Genomic DNA, 17,819 nt, shown 5'->3' with positions numbered 1-17,819 from the left:
AGGTCCCTCGTGACGTGATGGTATTGTGATGCGTTTGTATTGTAAACGGAACATGGGTGTAAACTATACAAGTACAGGGGGGGGGGCGCTAATTGTAGGAATTATTTAAGCATGCAGCATGTCCTCTCCATCTGGTTTAAAGGTACCCAGTCTCATTATGACTTGGTGACAGCTTGCTTTTTTTTTTTTTTTTTGGTTTGACCAGTTTGACCAATTCATAATGACCTCTGTACATCTTTTAGGCTTCTTCGTTTTAACGGCGTCCGTCCAGCAGCTCAGAAAGGGAGCAGAAATCCTTGTTACCAAGCATGAAAGAGGGCCGCCGTCCCCTGAAAGGCCAATTACAGCATCCCAGCTCGCTGCCTCGCTGCTCACAGGCCCACTGTGACTGTAGCAACTCTCAGATTTATGGGTTTCATATACCCCTAAAGAAGAATACGGCCTCGCTGGAGCAAGGTCATGATAAAGGGTGCTGATCAATATCTGAATGAAAAGCCATTTGGGAAGTTTTTAGGGCTTTTTTAATTTTTTTTCCTTCCTCTCGCCTTTCTCCCTGAATGCAATATCTGCAGAGTATCGATTGTCCAGGGCCAGTAGTTAGTCAAAGGCTATCTCCTTTGACTAACCCCTTTGCAGCATGTCTCCCCCCCTCCCTCCTCCTGATAGATTGGTATTCTTCCAGCTGCTGTAATTATGCCCGGTACCAGAAGGTCATCTATTTTTCTACTTTCACCATTTGCCAAAAAAGGGCCTTTTATCTTTCAAAGCCAGTTCTTACTTTGCCAACTACAGCGGAAAAAAAGGGCCACATAAAATACCAACATGTGCAGAAGAGAGCGGAGAAGACGCAGGATCGTCTTTTCCTCATAGATCTTCAGCTGTAGATGTGTCCCCACCCCCCCTGTCTGGGTTCAAGATCGGCCCGTAGAGGGTCAGACCAGACCAGGGCAGTTCAATGCGTAAGAGCTGTGATGTTTAGGAAATAACCTTGCTGATGGGTGCTAGAACCATGTTGTGTACGGTTTGTAAATGACATGTAATGTAAATGAACACTCGGTGGAGGAATGGAAGATGGAAGGTACAATGTCATGACCCCCCCCCCAATAACTAACAACATAATAAATCACTGAAAGAAAGGTATTATTAAAAATTCAAGACGAAGACTTCTGCGCTGATGTTTTTTCTCTTTTCAATCATTTTCTCAAATGAAGAGATAACTACATGGCCATTATAGTTAGTCAGACCTCTGTTTATATGATCGTCTCAATCACCTTGCAAAGGAATTGCAGCACTTGACACACACACACACACACACACACACACACACACACACACACGCACACCCCTCCAGACTGCGATGTAAGTGCTGTATAATGGGCACAGCCGTATGATGGAGAGGGAGGAGGTGCTCATGAATAGCAGACATCCTCGCTAGACGAGATTGCCGAGCCTTGCAGTCCCGAAGCACGACTCACTACAGACTGGTGTGGAGTTCGATGGGGATGGTTTAATAAAGCACAACTTGACCGTTCTCTTTGTAGTTTAATCTAAGCTGGAATGTGTTGCTTATGAAACCAGTTTAAAATGGTATATCTCAAAACAAGTGTGATTTAATAATGAAATCCCCAACTGTTTGACGTTTGAGGTGATGAAGGTTAAACATTGGCTAATGTGTGTCGTTAGATTTAAGCCCCTCCCCGTCCTAAAAAAAAAGTCCTCCTCCTCCTCCTCCCAATCTCGGCTGACCTTGAGCTCCTCCACTTCGTTTTTCTTTTGCCGTGTGTTGGAAAACGTCGGGTATGTGTGCAGATTTGTCACAGCATTCAAGTTCAGGCCTGAAAGCTAGAGGTCAGAAGATTATTACAATGGGCCAGTAATGGCAGAATTATGCAACTGTGGTCCAGTGGATGCCCTCATTACCTCGCAGTACTGGTGATAAATGGCCTTAAATGCATGTCAAAATCACAGGAAAAATGTGACCCTTTATCAAAAATACAGATGGAACCACTTGAGCGGTGTAGCACAGAGAGTCTGTGTACACTATTTATTATGTAGTGATGCCTGGATCATTAACACCAAGCTGGAAGCTATTTTAACATTTCACTTTGAAATCATCTGCAACGTTTTTTTTCATTCGAGTGGAAAAAGCTTTGTTTCTTTACTGCATATTAAACATTCTCATCTTTTGGTTCAATATTTACTAACCTACTAAACACAATGCTTTCTCTTTTACCTCCCAAGAAATCTGATATAATGAGTGTGTAATTGTCTGGCTTTTTGTTGGAGATTTTACACTGAGTGTAATTGCTGCTAATTGGAAGCCGCGCACTAAGCTGCTGGTAATTAGGGCTCGATTTGCATTATTTCATTGTTTGGCTGCGCTGCATTCTGGGGAGTCTGAAGCCTTCCGCCCGTGGGAGCGCTTTGATCCTCGCGAGCCGGAGTCGTTGCGGAGACGCCATATCAGTCGCTCTCTTTCTCTCCTGTTCCCCAGATCGCTATTTTGAAAGCTCTTGGATAAATTGGAGTTAATTGGGAGGAGTGTTGGGTGCCTCTGCTGTTGCAGCAAGGAGTGTGTGAGTGTGTGAGTGTGTGTGTGTGTGTGTGTGTGTGTGTGTGTGTTTCAGCGAGATGGGAGGGAACGAGGGTGAAATGAATGTAAACGTGGGCACACTTTGTTTTCACCTCTCTCTAAATCAAGCGCATGCACAACACTTCATCACAGATCTGTTGTCGTGGCCGATCACGTTATTGTTATTAAAATTTCATGTTTAAAAAAAAAAAAAAAGACTGGTTAGATGATTAACTCCCAGGGATTAATAATGAGGACGAGCAGAATCACCCATGCAGTGTCATTGGAGGGGATGAGATGGGAATGTGTGTGACCCTGACATTACCTCTGGTAAGTGTCGTAAACAACATTAGCTGAGGCGAATTAACATACACACACACACACACGCGTGTGTGTTGAAGCGCTCCTCTGAACCTCATCGGGGTGGGAAGGCGCTGCGTTGAGGCACGTGTAGAAAAATCACTCGGGCAAGACTTAATCATGCCGAACAATTTCAGCGGGAAAGGTGTTCGGTCCCGTTTTCATTTTAATTTCAGTCCGGAGATTCCATCTATGTGATCGCTGCCAGCGTTTGACAAAGAGCCGGAGCTCCGGCAAACCAGTCCTCAACATGACAAATCCTCAATCTATCGCCGCTCTGCCGTTTCTTCTAAACACATGGTTTATGCAAATCAAAAGCAAAATGATCTTGGGTGCAGCGGCGGTGTTTGAGCAATTTGAAGGCCGCCGATGGGAACTGGCATCAATATGAAGTAAGGAAGGAGAGGAATGTCCTCTGCATATGCGGGTCTCATTGACTGTACCCAAATTAATTTAGCGGCAAAGGTTATGAATGACTGTTTGTGCCCAAGTGCAGTCGCTTGTGGTGATGTATGGAAGCACGTGCACGCCGCTCGCGCTGCTTGCCGGCATAAAGGTCATTTTGTTATTTACATAACTGCAAATGCTTCGAAGGGGGGACCTGCACGAAAAAGTAATATCGTCTCTACCTCTCCGTATTCACCCGTACCTTTTTCAAAAAGCCAAATTCAAATGAAACAATGCAAAACAGCCAAGAAGGATGCCTGGTTTCTTTTGTTCAGTGTGTCTACTTCCAAAAATAAACATGCATCTGTCTCTTAAGCAACCCCGTCTGACAGAATCGTGATGGATCGCAGTCATGTGTCCTCGCCAGCTAATGAACAATTGTTCCATATTAATAGCAGCGCTGTGAAACTTTCAGGACCTGCAGAGAGGATGCATTAATGTTTGAGCTGTTTGATAAGATGATAAGATTAATCTAGAACAAAGAAAGGTATTTATTTGCAATGCATTAGCATTCTGACTATTGGTATTATAGGACCAACCCTACTGGAATCTATCCACTGTTGTAAGTGAAAGTGCTGCTTGCTACTTAAGTGGGTGAACAGCCCCCATGCGTTTGGTTGCCTGCTCCGTTTTGATTGTAAATAGACATTATGTGTAGTAGCCCAGTTATAATCTCAAAAAAGCCCACCAGTGAAGCATCTCCTTGCAGCGAGGTGTAACTGTTTTCTTACCTGATTTGGGATATAAAAAAAAGAACAAACTTGAACTTCCCCATTCGTCAACTGCATTGGTAAACTTTGGCAAATTTACAATTTCGGAGCCCTGAAGAGCATCCAAAAGATGTTTAAAACCCCCCCACTATTTACAGCTTCACATAAAACTCCTCGGTCCTCTGTTTCATCAGTAGCCAACGTGGTCCATGTTAAACGACTCAACAAGCGCTCTGTAGTACACACAAACTCGCAGTGTTTCATATCAGATTTTCAAAAACACTCTTTGTTAGATCCCCCCCCCCCCTCCCCTTTAATCATCCTACAACACTCACTTCAGGCTTAACAAGCCGGCCTTTTTATGACCAAACTAATTACTAATTACAAAAGTGTCGGGCACGAGCCGCAGCACCGCGCCGGCCCTTTTTGTTATTTTAATTGTTATTTTGAAGAAGGGTGCTGCAGTAAATTCTGCCAAGGATGCCCGAGGAGGATGGATGAGCCCTGAATAATTTATCATGTTTGTGGAAACCGGCTCGGTGTGGAGGGTGGGGTGGGGTGGGTGGGGTTGGGGGTTGTGGGGTCGCGTGGCGCCCCGCTCGTCTCCGCGCTCTTGTTACGGCGAGCGCTCCAGGTTGGCGATTGATGACGAGGTATCTTTCATCTTCGCGTGTCCTCCTCTCCCAGCGCACCCATCATTAGGGCTCCCATTGTCGCCCGTTCATCGTGAATATGACTGGCAGAGGTGGTCCCTCCACCCACCCGGCGCTTTGACTAATTACTCAAGCCATCCCCTCCTGATGGATTAATGTGTATTGTGTGAATCAGACAGACAACCCCCCCCCCCCCCCCCCCCCATGAGAGGCGAGTGTGTTCTGATTTCGGAGCCGTGCACAACCGCGATAATTATTTTCGTAGATGAATACGGGCGGCGGCAGGATGATGAAGTGGCCGCTGGCGTTCGGGAGGCTATCACACGCAAACACGGAGCGGCGTCTTTGTCACCGGTGAGAAATCTGGTGTCGCGCAGAGCTGCATCCCTCGCGTCTTTCCAACTTGTATGCACGCACGCACGCACACACACACACACACACACACTCTGCTCTGAATATATAGAATCTGCATTCCCATTTTATGCTCTTTGGAATATTTCCCAAAAGCATCCCCACATCATCGCCTCGAGGGTCTTTCTTTGCACAGAGTTTACATCCAGACTCGAGATGAGAGCAGCAGCAACCCTCAGCTCGTCATCCTTGAGACGGATATATATTATTTCTGTCCAGATAAGTCAAATAATCAATGGTTTTCATTAGCCAGGTTTTAAAGGACCCGCTTGGAAATTGTATTTACTTTCTTGCGTAAAGCTCCTTTCCCTTTTAGAGGCCCCTGTGTGATCATTGGTGTTGGGCTGAAGATTTGTGAGGAGCCCCCCCGGCCAGAGCTGCGTTCAAGAGTAGATCACATAAAGTATGGAGAGGGTTCTCCCGTCATAGTTTATGCTCCTGGAACCATAAACTGTCTTTTACACCTTCACATGATGCACTGCAGCTAGTTATGAAAAACCGGGTCATGGTTTGCCTTTTATTACTTAAACATTTTAAATCAATTACATCTTGGTTAATTTTGTGCCTTTTTTTTCTCCTACTTTTAATATTGTACAAAGGGTTACGCTGGGGAATTTAAAACCATTTTGCACTGACATGGTTTTTTGGTGCATATCAGTAATTTACTGTGATTCATGAGATCCTCCTGGTGGTGGTTTCATTTTTCACGCAGCCCAGCAGAATAAAAGATTTACACTATTTTATGAAACAGAGGAAAATCGTTGTAATGGATTTTAGGAATATCTGCGATGAACAAATGCCACCAATGTTAAGTCCAGGACAAACCCGGACCAGGATTTTCTTATTTCCTAAAAGTGTTTCTCTCCTGAAAACGTTCAGTACCAGTAAAACGGCTATTTGGTCATGATTTAGTCTCACAGAAGACCCAAGTGCATGTTGTTCTTCCCTCCCAACTGAGTTGTTAATCATTAACGCATGAGCTGTTTTTACAGGTTAAAAGAGTGTTTTTTTGTGCCACTTTATGCCACATAAACATCTTGTTTTTTTTCGCTCCAAAAAGGTTTGTTAATTTAAAAAAAGAACACGTTGCTCATGTAATGACAAAAATGTATTACACCTCACGGTGCCTCTGAGCCTCGTTCAACGAAAACTTCAGACTGTGTTTTAATTAAACCGCCTTCAAAAATAGAAGCGATCTTTCATTTCAGAGCGTTAACACTTTCTTTCCCCTGAGATCAGGCTGATTCACGGACCGGGCCTGGTAAAGGTAGATGCAAACCGGGAAAGAAAAATGGGTGCTGTAGACATTGATTGATATTGGTAATGCCCCCCCCCCCCCCCCTCTCCGTCCTCCGTGTCTGTAATGGCCTTCTCCTTATCCTGCTTGCCAGGAGACCTGACCAGAGGTGTCCCGCTGAGCTAGAAATGAGCCTAGAATGGAGGCATGTGCCCAAAGGAGCGTGTGGGGAGTGATGCCGCTGCCGTGGGCTCCTTCCACAGGGGGGGATGCACTCGGTGCTCGGTTCCCCTCCACAGGAGGAGGGAAAATAAATGAAAAAGGGAAGCACCCAATTCTCTTGAGATCGAAGATACCGTCATTGTCCACTCGCTGCATTGATTTGGGTCGCAGGCTTATTCTGGAGCTTGAAAATGAATAAAGAAATAAATAAAGAAAGAAACGGCAAAACACAATGCTGTCTTTATGTACGGAGCGAGCGCTAATGCCGGGCTGCTACACCATGCTGGCTGGTAATTGCTAACACATGTGCTGCTGCCTCTGTCTCGTTGCAGCCGGCCGAGGGAGTTCTGGCGCCTGGACTACTGGGAGGACGATTTAAGGCGGCGGCGGCGCTTCATCAGGAACCCCTTCGGATCCACTCACTCGGAGGCCACGCTCAAAGCCGCGGCCGAGCACGGTCAGTCCCCCCCCGTCCACCCGACCGCCTCCTGCTGGCGTTAGCATCGGGTAAAAGGGTGATAAAAATGAGTCTTCCCTTTGCAATAAAAGATTTAGTGTAAAACAAGATGGTGAAATAGATCCCACCGTTTAGATTTCACAAAGGTAATTTCACACTGTTTTTGTAGCATGAGAATTAAGATTTGAGTGAAGTGACTTAAATGTAATGTCCATTTTTGTCTATGCTTTTTTCTTCGCTGCATAACAGTGGCTTATATCAGTGGTAAGTAGCTTTCATGCTCCTTCATTTTTACGTTTGACTGAGGGATCGAATGGGGATTTATGCCTTTTAATGCGTCTTTTTACAGAATAGTTTGATGGCAGGTAAAAAAAGAATAGAATAGTCAAAATTAAAGGTGTATAGCTATGATGAAATTAGCGTAATACATTTTATTGATCCTCCAGTTTTAATATTACTATAGTAAACGCAAAGAAAGTTTAAGGGGATATGAAGCAAAACATTGTCAATGCATCAAGTACAGCATTCTCCCTTGAGCCAACAGCATTCTTAACTTTTCCCTCTAGAATTTAAATGAATCCCATTGATTTTTTTTATTGTTTCTGTGCTCCTCCCTGTAAAGACCGGTACCTTTTAAAAAAAAAAAAAAAAAATTGTGTAAGAGCAACATTCCCAGCAGTCCCTTGTAACCACATGATGTAAATGACACGTGTCCCAGCATTGACATCAGGACTCACATCCCTCCTCTGGAGTGCACGTGCTCCCTCTTTTCTCCAAAGAAATCCAGCACACACCGGGTTTTAAAAAAAACATTTTTTATTTGTTTCATCGCGATCAATTACTCTCAGCGGTAAATGGCCGTTTATGGACCAAAATGTGTCACCTGCAAAAAGTCCCCCTTTTTAAACGCGACGCCGTTCCCAGAGACGCGTGGCAGGTGTCACAGGAGTCAATACGAATGCGATCTAAGCGGCTGCAGCAGGAGGCCGAGGGCCAGCTGAGTGCCGCGAGCCTCCGGTGTTGACTTTTTGTCTCCATCCTGCTTCTCGACCCTGTTCTCCCTTCAGCTGGTTCGTCCCCGTCGCTCTCTCTCGTTGACTTCTTTTAGCCGATTAGAAGCGTTGAGTCATTGGGGTACTCGGCCTGGTCCGTTGCATTCTCGTTCTTATTTCAGATTGCGTGCCGGGGTGTGTTCTTCACTCGGGTGGTCGAGAAAAGACATATTCATCAAAACAACGTTTGGATTTTTTACGAAGCCAAAGTCTGTGTAAAAATAGCCAGGAGCCGGTTGTGGCAAAGGGTACGGTACCTCGGGAGAGCGTACTGCCCGGGCAGAAGTACAGGAATATATCATTAAAATAACTCTTTGACATGGACGCCCGCCGGCATCCATTTTCTGATGTAACCTTTCGTCTTGTTTTAGTCGACCCGACATTTGTTAAGGAAGTGCAGCTCAAGATGAGAACGCAGGGCTGAGTTTTCAAACAGAGCACAAAGGTCATATCTGGCTGTAATTATATTCATCAGATGCAGAGGGGCAAAGGCAGAGTTCCCCCCCCCCCAAAAGAAAATATTTAGTATAAGATCAAGCCTGAATTTACCCTAATTTTCTTGCTACTTGTGGCTGCACTTTTCAAATCTCACGCGTGATCACAAAATTAGATGCGATGGAAAATACTTGGCATTTTTCACTGAGTGATCTATTGCAACAAAGTGGGTTGTTTTTTTTTTTCTTCCCTTTTAAAAAAAAAAAAAGAAAAAAAAAGAGGGGGAATATTGTCGTAGCAACGTGCATTTCTGTAAGTTAAGTGCCGAGACAACTGTTGTCATTCATGCAGCGCCAAGAGGATTTCCACAGGAGAGCGCGTGTGGCTGGCCAGTGAGGCCGGAGCAGGCCGTTATGCATTCACGCCTGGAAAGAAGCATCCTTTCTGGGGATTGATTTGGGTCTGGCCCCGGGACCCGCGCACCAGAGGTGGCAGAGTAAATACCCGAAGACTAATGTCTCTGTTCTGGTAATCAATACTCGCCTCATGACCACACTCCTGGCTACGCTCCCGTTAAAAACAAATTTGTTAATTTTGACAATTTAATTGCTGTGACCATGCATGCCTTGAGTTGTATAAGCAGGTAGTTGAACCCCTCAGTCGGGGGAAATGGGGTCCCGGAAAAGTGGAACCTGTTTGGATTCCTGCGTGTTTCTGCTCGCTGTGCGATGAGTGATGGAGTTGAAGTGCCTCGACTTTTTTTTGTCAATGTGGCACGTCTGCTATTTGCATGAATTCTTTATGGTTGATCTTTTAAAATTCTCATTTGATTCAAATGAAATTTCTATCATTATTTAAAGCACTATTTATTCAAAACTATACACTTGTATATTATGATTTTCCATCCAGCTGTTAAAAGCTGGTACTCCAAAGTTTACCATCATCACTCCCTTAATATGCGCACACACACACACACACACACTTACAACCCAACCACAACCTCAGAGTTGTCAAATTAAAAGAAGAAAAAAAATAAACACCACCCATTTTAGGCGCAGAGGGAAAGAAGTTAGCGCGTAGCTTGTCACTTATCTGCACGTTTCTTTCATGTGTGACATGACTCTGGTCAAACTGGCGTTCCTTGCTCCACAGGCTGACTGGTTATAGTGTTTTTGTTGCACTAGTGTGTATCATCATCCTGAGGAACTATTAACATCTTGTGCTGGAGGGTAATAGCAGAAGCAGCAGCAGCAGCAGCAGCATGTCTCTTGCATCTGTGTGTGTGTGTGTGTGTGTGTGTGTGTGTGTGTGTGTGTGTGTGTGTGTGTGTGTGTGTGTGTGTGTGTGTGTGTGTGTGTGTGTGTGTGTGTGTGTGTGTGTGTGTGTGTGTGTGTGTGTGTGTGTGTGTGTGGAGTGTTTGGCTGTGTGCTCGTCAGTCCTCCGGGTCGGCGTGCTGCCGGTGAAATGCATAAAAGTTGAGCTCCATTCTCTGTATTTTAATCCCGCGATAAGTCCCCTGTCCACTTGCTCGGTGTGAGTACACTGGCATGTGGTACGTATTAGGGGAGCTGGTAGTAATTTTGGTGCTGCTAACTAAAGAATCCTCCAGGGAGGCTTAATTACAGGAAGACCATTCTAAATATCAGCGAGCTGCACATTTTCCACAAGAGATTTTTTTTTTTTTTTTTTTTAATCCCCGGCTCTTCTACCAGTTTCAAACTCTGTAGCCACATGACATGGCCGTCCATTTTTCTAAGGTGATGAAGACGACAAGTCCACAAAAGTGTGTTAACAAAAACAAACCGTGTTGCTTCCACATGAATGCTGGATTTAGAACTCACGCACAGAAGCGTGCAGCGACAGCGATGTTTAGAGAGAGGCGGGACCTGCCAGCTCGTCTTCGTGCCGTGGACTCGTGTCTGTGGATCCTCACCGTGCGCCACTGGGGAATGCGGGGCTCTGTAAATGTTTGCAGATTAACGTTTTTCTTAAAACAATCCGTTCGGAAACCTCAAGTCGCGTCGAGTTGAGATCAAAACGGGGCCGTGCGTGAACCCCCGGACTTGTTCCCGAGACTGTGTTTTTGCTTTGATTCATTTGGAGGGGGGGGGGTGTGTTTGGGCCTTTTTTCAGGCCCGGCCCGCGTTGCTGGTTGTTTTTTCCCGTTAGTCTGCACGTATAGCTCTGTCTGAAAGGTCGGGCGTGCCTCCTCACTGCTGAATGTAGGTTAAACAGCGGCGCTGAGGGAAGGGTAGACCTGCTTTACCAATAAGAACGCTGAGCCTTTTCTGTCTTTGAAAAAAGGCAACAAATAGGTTTCACTACATTCATAAATCAATTAACTCACTGGTCGCAGAGCAATTGTTTTATGAAGAGATACAACTCTGAAAACGCAGATTAGCTTCAAATTTGTATTTTGATGTGAGGGTGTTACGCTATAACCGATTTTGAATGGACATCCTTCTCTTTATTTACCACAGCACCACTAGATGCTGTAGTTTGAAGATGCTAGAAATTACACTGACGGCTCATATTGGAGCACAACCACTTTTTATTAGTACATGTAAATATACATTTTCCGCTGTCATGGTTTATTTTGTTATGTATGCTTCGAATTGAGAAAAGCTGCCTGAATCGGGGGTGTTTCAGTTTTTAAAAAAATCTGCTCACGCAGACATTCGACCATTAAAACTTTTGAAATCCATCAAACTGTGCCCTTTTACAAAGTAAACCGCGCTTATTGGGGAAACGTTTGTTTTGTGCTGTTGACACTGCATTGGATTTGTAATTTGTATTGAAGCCCCCCTTTCTCCCTCCACACCCCCCCCCCCCCCCAGCTCCCGAGGAGGATGTTCTCAAAGGCAAGCAGTCCATCCGGGGCCAGGCTCTGGGAAATCAAAACTCCGAGAGCGAGGCGTTGCTCGACGGAGACGATGACACTATGTCGTCCTTGGAGGACAAGGACCTCGAGAACTTAACAGGTAAAGAAACGTCCCGCTCTCTTCACCCCCCTCCCACCCCCCCCCCGCTACGCCGCTTCGTCCCGCGGCCCACACGAAATAAAGACACATGCTCCCGATGTCATTTTCATGGAGCTCAGAACCCTTCGTGTGCCGTTCCACTGTTGATAATAGTGACCTATACATGCAATTTGTCCCGTGCACCACAACCCCCCCCATGGGGAGTTTTGCTTTAATTGCACAGCATCTTGTTTAGTTGAGAATCCGAAAAAGGAAAAAAAGAAAGAAAAAACTTGAAAGCCTTACCCAACATTACACCTCTATTGCACCATTGCTGTGAAAACACAGTACGTTCAGCCTTCTGTCTGCCATCTTGTATCCAGCAGTAGACTAGTCAAACCCAGGACACTGCTTTTAACTGGAATGGGACATCATCTGCAGCAAAGCCTAAATAAAACCTCCCCTCATGAGCCCTATATGGCCGGATGAGAAGACGCCCACCTTAAATTAGACTGTATGTTGCCAGTCCCTTGTTGCTTTTGATCCGGCTCATATTTAAAGATTCCTAATTAAATATAATTTAGTCCGCTAATCGGATCGCAGTGTAATCCGCATTTTCTTTCCCTTTTTTGTTGTCGTGTGACGTGCAGTGACAGCGCTCGCCAGACTAAGCTGCATTAATGGGGTTCAGGGTGCTATTAAAATAACGCGACTGGAGGACAATAGGATTAAATGCTGAATCCTGTCTAATAAAGTGATGTGTTCTGTGAGAATGGAGCCGGGGAAGAGCTTGAGCTTCTCCCCCGAAGCAGCTGCCCGCTTCAGGTGCAATTTAATGGAACCAAACAAACAAAATAAAATAAAATAAAAAATGTTACATAAACCCACTGATAACATGTCGGTACTCACGGGATTCACGAGCGGAGGAGGGACGCATATTTCTATATTCATACGCGTGCGTTTATCCCATCCGCCTGCACCGGGTGCTCAGGGAAATCAAGCCGGGCTCCGAGCGTCGTTTCTCCGCAGCGCAACATCTGCAGATACAATGGCTCGTATGTGCAGAGGCGGCCGTGGCTCAGAGCCGCGTCTCCCCTGAGCCGGGCGCTCATTGTCATAGGGCCATAAATTAAGATGGATGAGAGATTAAACAGAGCCCTCATTCAGCCGCCCGAAATCGATGCGTCCTGACTGACAGTCGATCTTCTGACAATTATGTCGCCGACTTGGACCCCGTTGCGCGTTTATTTCGGCGAGTTTAAGATGTAGGCCTGGGATATTTCGTTTGGATGGCTGTGTTTCCGCACATAGTTTTATTAGTTTATCTTGGACGACGTTTGTCCGCAGCAATTTGAATATAATGCAACTAAGCAGTAAAGTATTGTAAGGTGTAACGTAAACGTCGCGTCTGCAAGAATGATTAAACATCCAAATCGGACACGGCCGATCGTTCTCTTCGGCGTGTTTATCTCCACCTCCCCCATCAACCAGCCACGTGCGGGGTCGCAGGCCCACGCCGTGTTTCTGACGGCCCCCCCTGACCGCCATGCGTCTGTCCCCCCCCACTCCCCACAGGCCCGGTGAACCTGAGCACCGGCGCCCAGCTGGTGGCTCCGGCCGCGGTGGTGAGAGGCACCCTGTCCGTCACCGCCTCCGAGCTCTACTTCGAGGTGGACGAGGACGAGCCGGGCTTCAAGGCCATCGATCCAAAGGTAAGAGACGCGGAGCTCCGTTGGTCACGTGTGCGGCTTTTCCAACGATCGAGGCCGTGTTCGTGTTTCCTTTACGCTGGTGACACGTGTGTTATTCGTGGTGATGTTGTCACAATGACGAGTTGAATGTCAGTCCGTCTGAAGTTACAATGTGACCATTTGAAATGGAATTGGGATGTTTTATTTTGAATAAAATGTTTTTTTCATTACTATTTGCTGATGTAAATTTAACATAACATTTTTAATGTTATGTTGGAATATGAAATAAATGAACAAATCCGTGGTTAAATCATAACAACACATGGATCAGGTCGTCCCATTAGTCATTATTAGTCTCTGAAAAAAAAATGTGCAGATTAGAAAAAGACACGCAAAAAAGGGTTCCGGTTAATAAACACAGTGGAAAAATAATTATGGTAAAATGTGGACTAATATCGATACTCCTGCATCGTGTTGGCCATAGTAATCTGCTGATCCACAGGTGGTTGTTTGTGTTCAGTTTAACGCATGATCGGATTTGTTTTTAGACATGTGTAGTTCACTATTTAAATATATTTATTTTAATAGCATCGACATTCATTGGAATGTGCTTTTTAACAATTTAGAATCCATTAATTAAAAAAAAAAACTACAATAAATGTGTCGCATAGGAGAACACTGCGTGTTCTAAAACCCACTGCGTTCATCAGATTAAGGCTCCAGTTTTGCCGTGGGGCCTGTGCGCGTGCCTCTGTGGACGCTCCCAGGCCTATTTATTAACACGACTCCGTTGATTTACATTCATTCGAAGATCCTTTAGAAGCTGTCACTGTTAAGAATAACGCATGGCGGTGCACATTCCCTCTTTTAAATTTAGCAAAAGCTTCCATTTTCCTTTTCCCAGCGTTGATCCCAGGTCAGCTGCCTCTTGTCAAAGTGAATCTCTTCATCAGACAATGGCAAAAATAAAATGCAACAGATGGGCCTGTCATATCAGCTGTCAAAGACACGAGACCGAGTTGTAATTTAATTTGCAACATTTTATTAACATTTCTTTTAAGGTCACATAATGAAAAAAATTGAACTTGGCACGCTACATTTTTTCACTTAACGATTTTGTGCATATATTTAAATAAGTTTCTTCACTTTGTGAAAACATTTAAAGAAGACAACTAAAAGTCATTACATTTATCCGAAAATGTACCTTCACTTTATCTCTGCCAGTGGCCCGATTGCTCCATTTTTAAAAAGGGTTTTGTGTTTTGCTCTCTGCATTATTTTCTTTTTTTCTTTTCACATTGCTTGGAGAATCAGCTGCAGAATCGTATGTCCTTCTCTGACGTTTTATCCCCCCCCCCCCCACACCCCCTCCAAAAAAATGTCTCTTCGGCTCCTTTCTCGACAATCGCTTTATAGTTTGTCCAAACTCTTCGCATTGGTGAGGATTTCCCTCGCTAGTCTCCACGTCTGCTTCGCTGCAGCCTCCAGGGCCGAGTGCGGCTTCCCCTGAAACAAGTCCAAGTTTGGCAAGAAGTAGTGGGGACATCTGCGGCACTGCAGACAGGAAATGAGCTGCAGCAGGATGCCGTTCAGTCGGTCTCCGAGGCAAGACTCGTCCCAGTCGGTCTCCCTCGGGTGCTTCTCGCACTCGTACAGCAGCAGGGTCTTCATGTGGTAGTTGTGCAGCGGCTGTCCCGGGAGCTCCAGGTGGCGGTCCCGCAGAGTCTTCAGGACGGACAGGCACTTCTTCCTGCAGCCGGCCATCAGCAGCCGGTTCTCGGCCTCGCTGAACTGCAGCACCCAGGCGTCGCTCTCCGCGGAGCTCTGCTTCCCCGTCAACGAGTAGCACTCTTTGGAGAGCAGGTTGAAGCCCTCGGCCTTGACTTCCGCCACCCGGTTGGGACCCGGCCAGGGGATGTGGGGCATGGGCCACTGGGCCGCGCTCCTGGGCCAAATCCCAGTGCACTTGAACGCGGGCGTGATCTGCACCACGTACCTCTCCCTGATCCTCAGTCTGACCTCGCTGGTGTCCGCCACCATCTTCACCACGTCGCGGTAGCTGCACTTATCCACGGCCTGCGCCACCAGAGTCTGGAACCTGGAGCGGATCTTCCTGGCCGACAGGTAGCCCGAGGCGGTGATGAACTCGACCCACAGCGACATGCTCCGTTTGCGGCCGTCGCTCAGCTTCAGCACCGCGCAGCCGGGCAGGGAGCCGTCGTCCACGAAGTTGAACACCCCCATTTGGTTGAGGTAAAGCACCACCTCGAACTCGTTGGGGGAGATGACCTCCATCCCCTCGTAGCGCGCGTCGATCTCGCTGAGGGAGCTGATGAAGCGGGGCTCCTGCACCTCCACCTCCTTCAGAACGTCCGACACCACTTTGCAAACCTCCCGTATGGTCTTCGCAATGGCCGCTTTGCGAGCTTGGCACCTCTCGTTGTGGTATTTGTTGAGCTGGTAGACCAGCTTCGCCTGCGTCGCGATCATGTTTGGGCAGAGGTCCGGGCCGTACACCGGGGAGTCGCAGTAAGTTGACGGATCCAACGCTGACCGGTAAAGCCCGAGGCAAACGCTTCCCCGTGCAGGAAAAGTGTGTAATCAAAAAAAAAAAAGAAAAGAAAAGAAAAAAGTTGTTTGGCTTTTTTGTGTGTGTGTGTGTGTGCAGCGGATGGACGTCAGCGTGAGGAGGAGGAAACGGATAGGGATGCGACGGTATTCGCCCCGCTAGATATCAGTCCGACCTCCACAGCACTTCCAGCAGACTCGCGTTTCGGGTTGTGGGTCAAAGCGTCCGTGTCCTGGGCCGCAGACGCTATAGAGGCTACCATCGCCCGGTGACCAGCATCTCCTCTCCGCGGCTCTATATTCTCTCCTCTGTGTCTCCGCTCACTTGTGTCGTCCACACTCAGCTGTGAGCCTGGACTTGTGTAGTTTATGAATGGTTCCTTCAGCGAGAGTGAAAGGGGGTCGGGCTTCTCCCTCCTGCAAATCACGTGCGGAGCTGTCAGTGCAGGCAGCCAATCGGAGGGGCGCGGAGCTCCGGTCCGCCTCGGCGGCATCGGTGAGCGCGCGGAGCGGAGTGTCCAAAGCTCGCGATCCGACGCAGCGACGCGGAGCCCAAACGGTCCGCACGGGCACATTGAGGTGCAGCAGTGCAAACATATTTTTCATTGTTGCTCTTCGTGCGTAATTTCACCCGCTGCGTTGTGAGGATTAGGAGTGTAGTCAAAGTATGAGGGACGGATGTAACTGTATCACTATTCGAAGAGGCGTTTGCTCTTTGTTTTTAAACGATCGTTTCTTTTAACTTAATGGAAAGGCTGTGTAACGTGTTCTTTTTCTCTTATTGACCGCAACCATTGTTTCTTCTCATTAATTTTGCAGCATATGCAACCTTTTTATCACGAGTCTGAAAATAATTTGCATCTTTACACTTATTTAATGTGTGATTTACATTTTTCTATTTAGACATGGAACTGCAGACATGGTCAGCTATTTGCAAATCGAATCAAAACTCAAATAAAAGTTAATTCATGCATTGTCTTATATTCTACATTTAAGGTAAGTTCTAAATCTCATTTTTGGATGAGTCATTTAGTATTTATATTTTATATCGCATTCATTTAAAATTGTTTTTTCATTTATAAACTCTGAAAAATGTGTCAGCTGTTGAATATTGTTTGGCCGCTTTCTTTTTCAAAAAATTGTAATTTTCTCGTGTGCACCTGCAGCTTAAGCTCGAATACCCTTGAATAGAATGATCGACACTTAACTGGATTGTATGATCAATCCACCAGAAGAAAAAAAACTATCAATTGATTTAAAAAAAAAATGTTGAACATTTTGTGTTCTCTACACTGAGCACAAATTGAAAACAAGATCCCAAGTACACACACGTGAGCGTGCGCGCGACAATTCGCCCGTAAGGTGTATCGCCCTGAGCCTTGTCCGTGCTCAGGAGTTTAACCCACGTTGTATTTCCCTTTAAGTCCCCTGGTCCGCCACACTTCATGTTGGAGGACTGAAGAAGTCGTAGCAATCTCCCGCAGACAAGCGGCAGCGGCGCGAGACATATTTAGCATGCTGGGAATATTAAAAAAAATAAAATTACCCCCCCCCCGCGCAGTGACAGTCCTGTGAAATGTTTTGACGAACGAGTGTTGCTCCTTGTTATCTTACCGCGTGTCCGCTATCCCAGTTAACGAGGTCACGTGCACGATAAGGGCTCCGCGTAAACATGGCGTTTTTGCTGCTTCTTTTAAGTATCTATTGCGTCAAGGCTTGAGTTTAAAACGTGCTTTAATTTGAAAGGATTGCCTTTTTTTCTGTCTTGTAATTTCAGAAAATATATCAGACCTACATCAATAAACAGACATCCCAGTTAGTCTGCAGAATGTTGAATGGCTTCCTTGAAGTCTTGCTCAGAGACAAAAAGGTTGACTGAATACCTACAAATAGCTAAATTATGGAAAAACATGTCTTAATATTTTCTCTAATGCTTCCTGTTGAAACTGCAAACCAGAGGCCATAAAACCCAACTGCTATTTTTGTTCAAATTAAATACAATACATAATGTGTGAATGCAGGCACTTCCTACAGCAGTATCCTT

General features: G+C 46.0%; 2 protein-coding genes across 7 annotated transcripts in view; one reads left to right on the top strand and one right to left on the bottom strand.

The window, feature by feature from the left end:
• lrba (LPS-responsive vesicle trafficking, beach and anchor containing) overlaps positions 1–17,819 on the top strand; it is a 152,715-nt gene that overhangs the window by 79,438 nt on the left and 55,458 nt on the right. For 4 of the 6 annotated variants that reach the window (XM_037471218.2, XM_037471217.2, XM_037471216.2 and 1 more), the window contains exons 37-40: positions 6,945–7,069; positions 7,319–7,333; positions 11,394–11,537; positions 13,092–13,228. In XM_037471218.2, the coding sequence (XP_037327115.2) occupies positions 6,945–7,069; positions 7,319–7,333; positions 11,394–11,537; positions 13,092–13,228 (421 nt within the window). The remainder of the gene's footprint in view (positions 1–6,944; positions 7,070–7,318; positions 7,334–11,393; positions 11,538–13,091; positions 13,229–17,819) is intronic. The other 2 variants (XM_037471221.2, XM_037471220.2) reach the window with 1 other exon arrangement.
• Positions 14,558–16,046, bottom strand: mab21l2 (mab-21-like 2). Its single transcript, XM_037471231.2, has one exon. The coding sequence runs from the start codon at positions 15,695–15,697 to the stop codon at positions 14,618–14,620; it is 1,080 nt and encodes a 359-aa protein (XP_037327128.1). The 5' UTR covers positions 15,698–16,046; the 3' UTR covers positions 14,558–14,617.

This window comes from Pungitius pungitius, chromosome 9, assembly GCF_949316345.1.
Source record: "Pungitius pungitius chromosome 9, fPunPun2.1, whole genome shotgun sequence".
NCBI lineage: Eukaryota > Metazoa > Chordata > Actinopteri > Perciformes > Gasterosteidae > Pungitius > Pungitius pungitius.
Note: the sequence above shows the minus strand (reverse complement) of the source record. Positions and strands in the feature narration are given on the sequence as shown.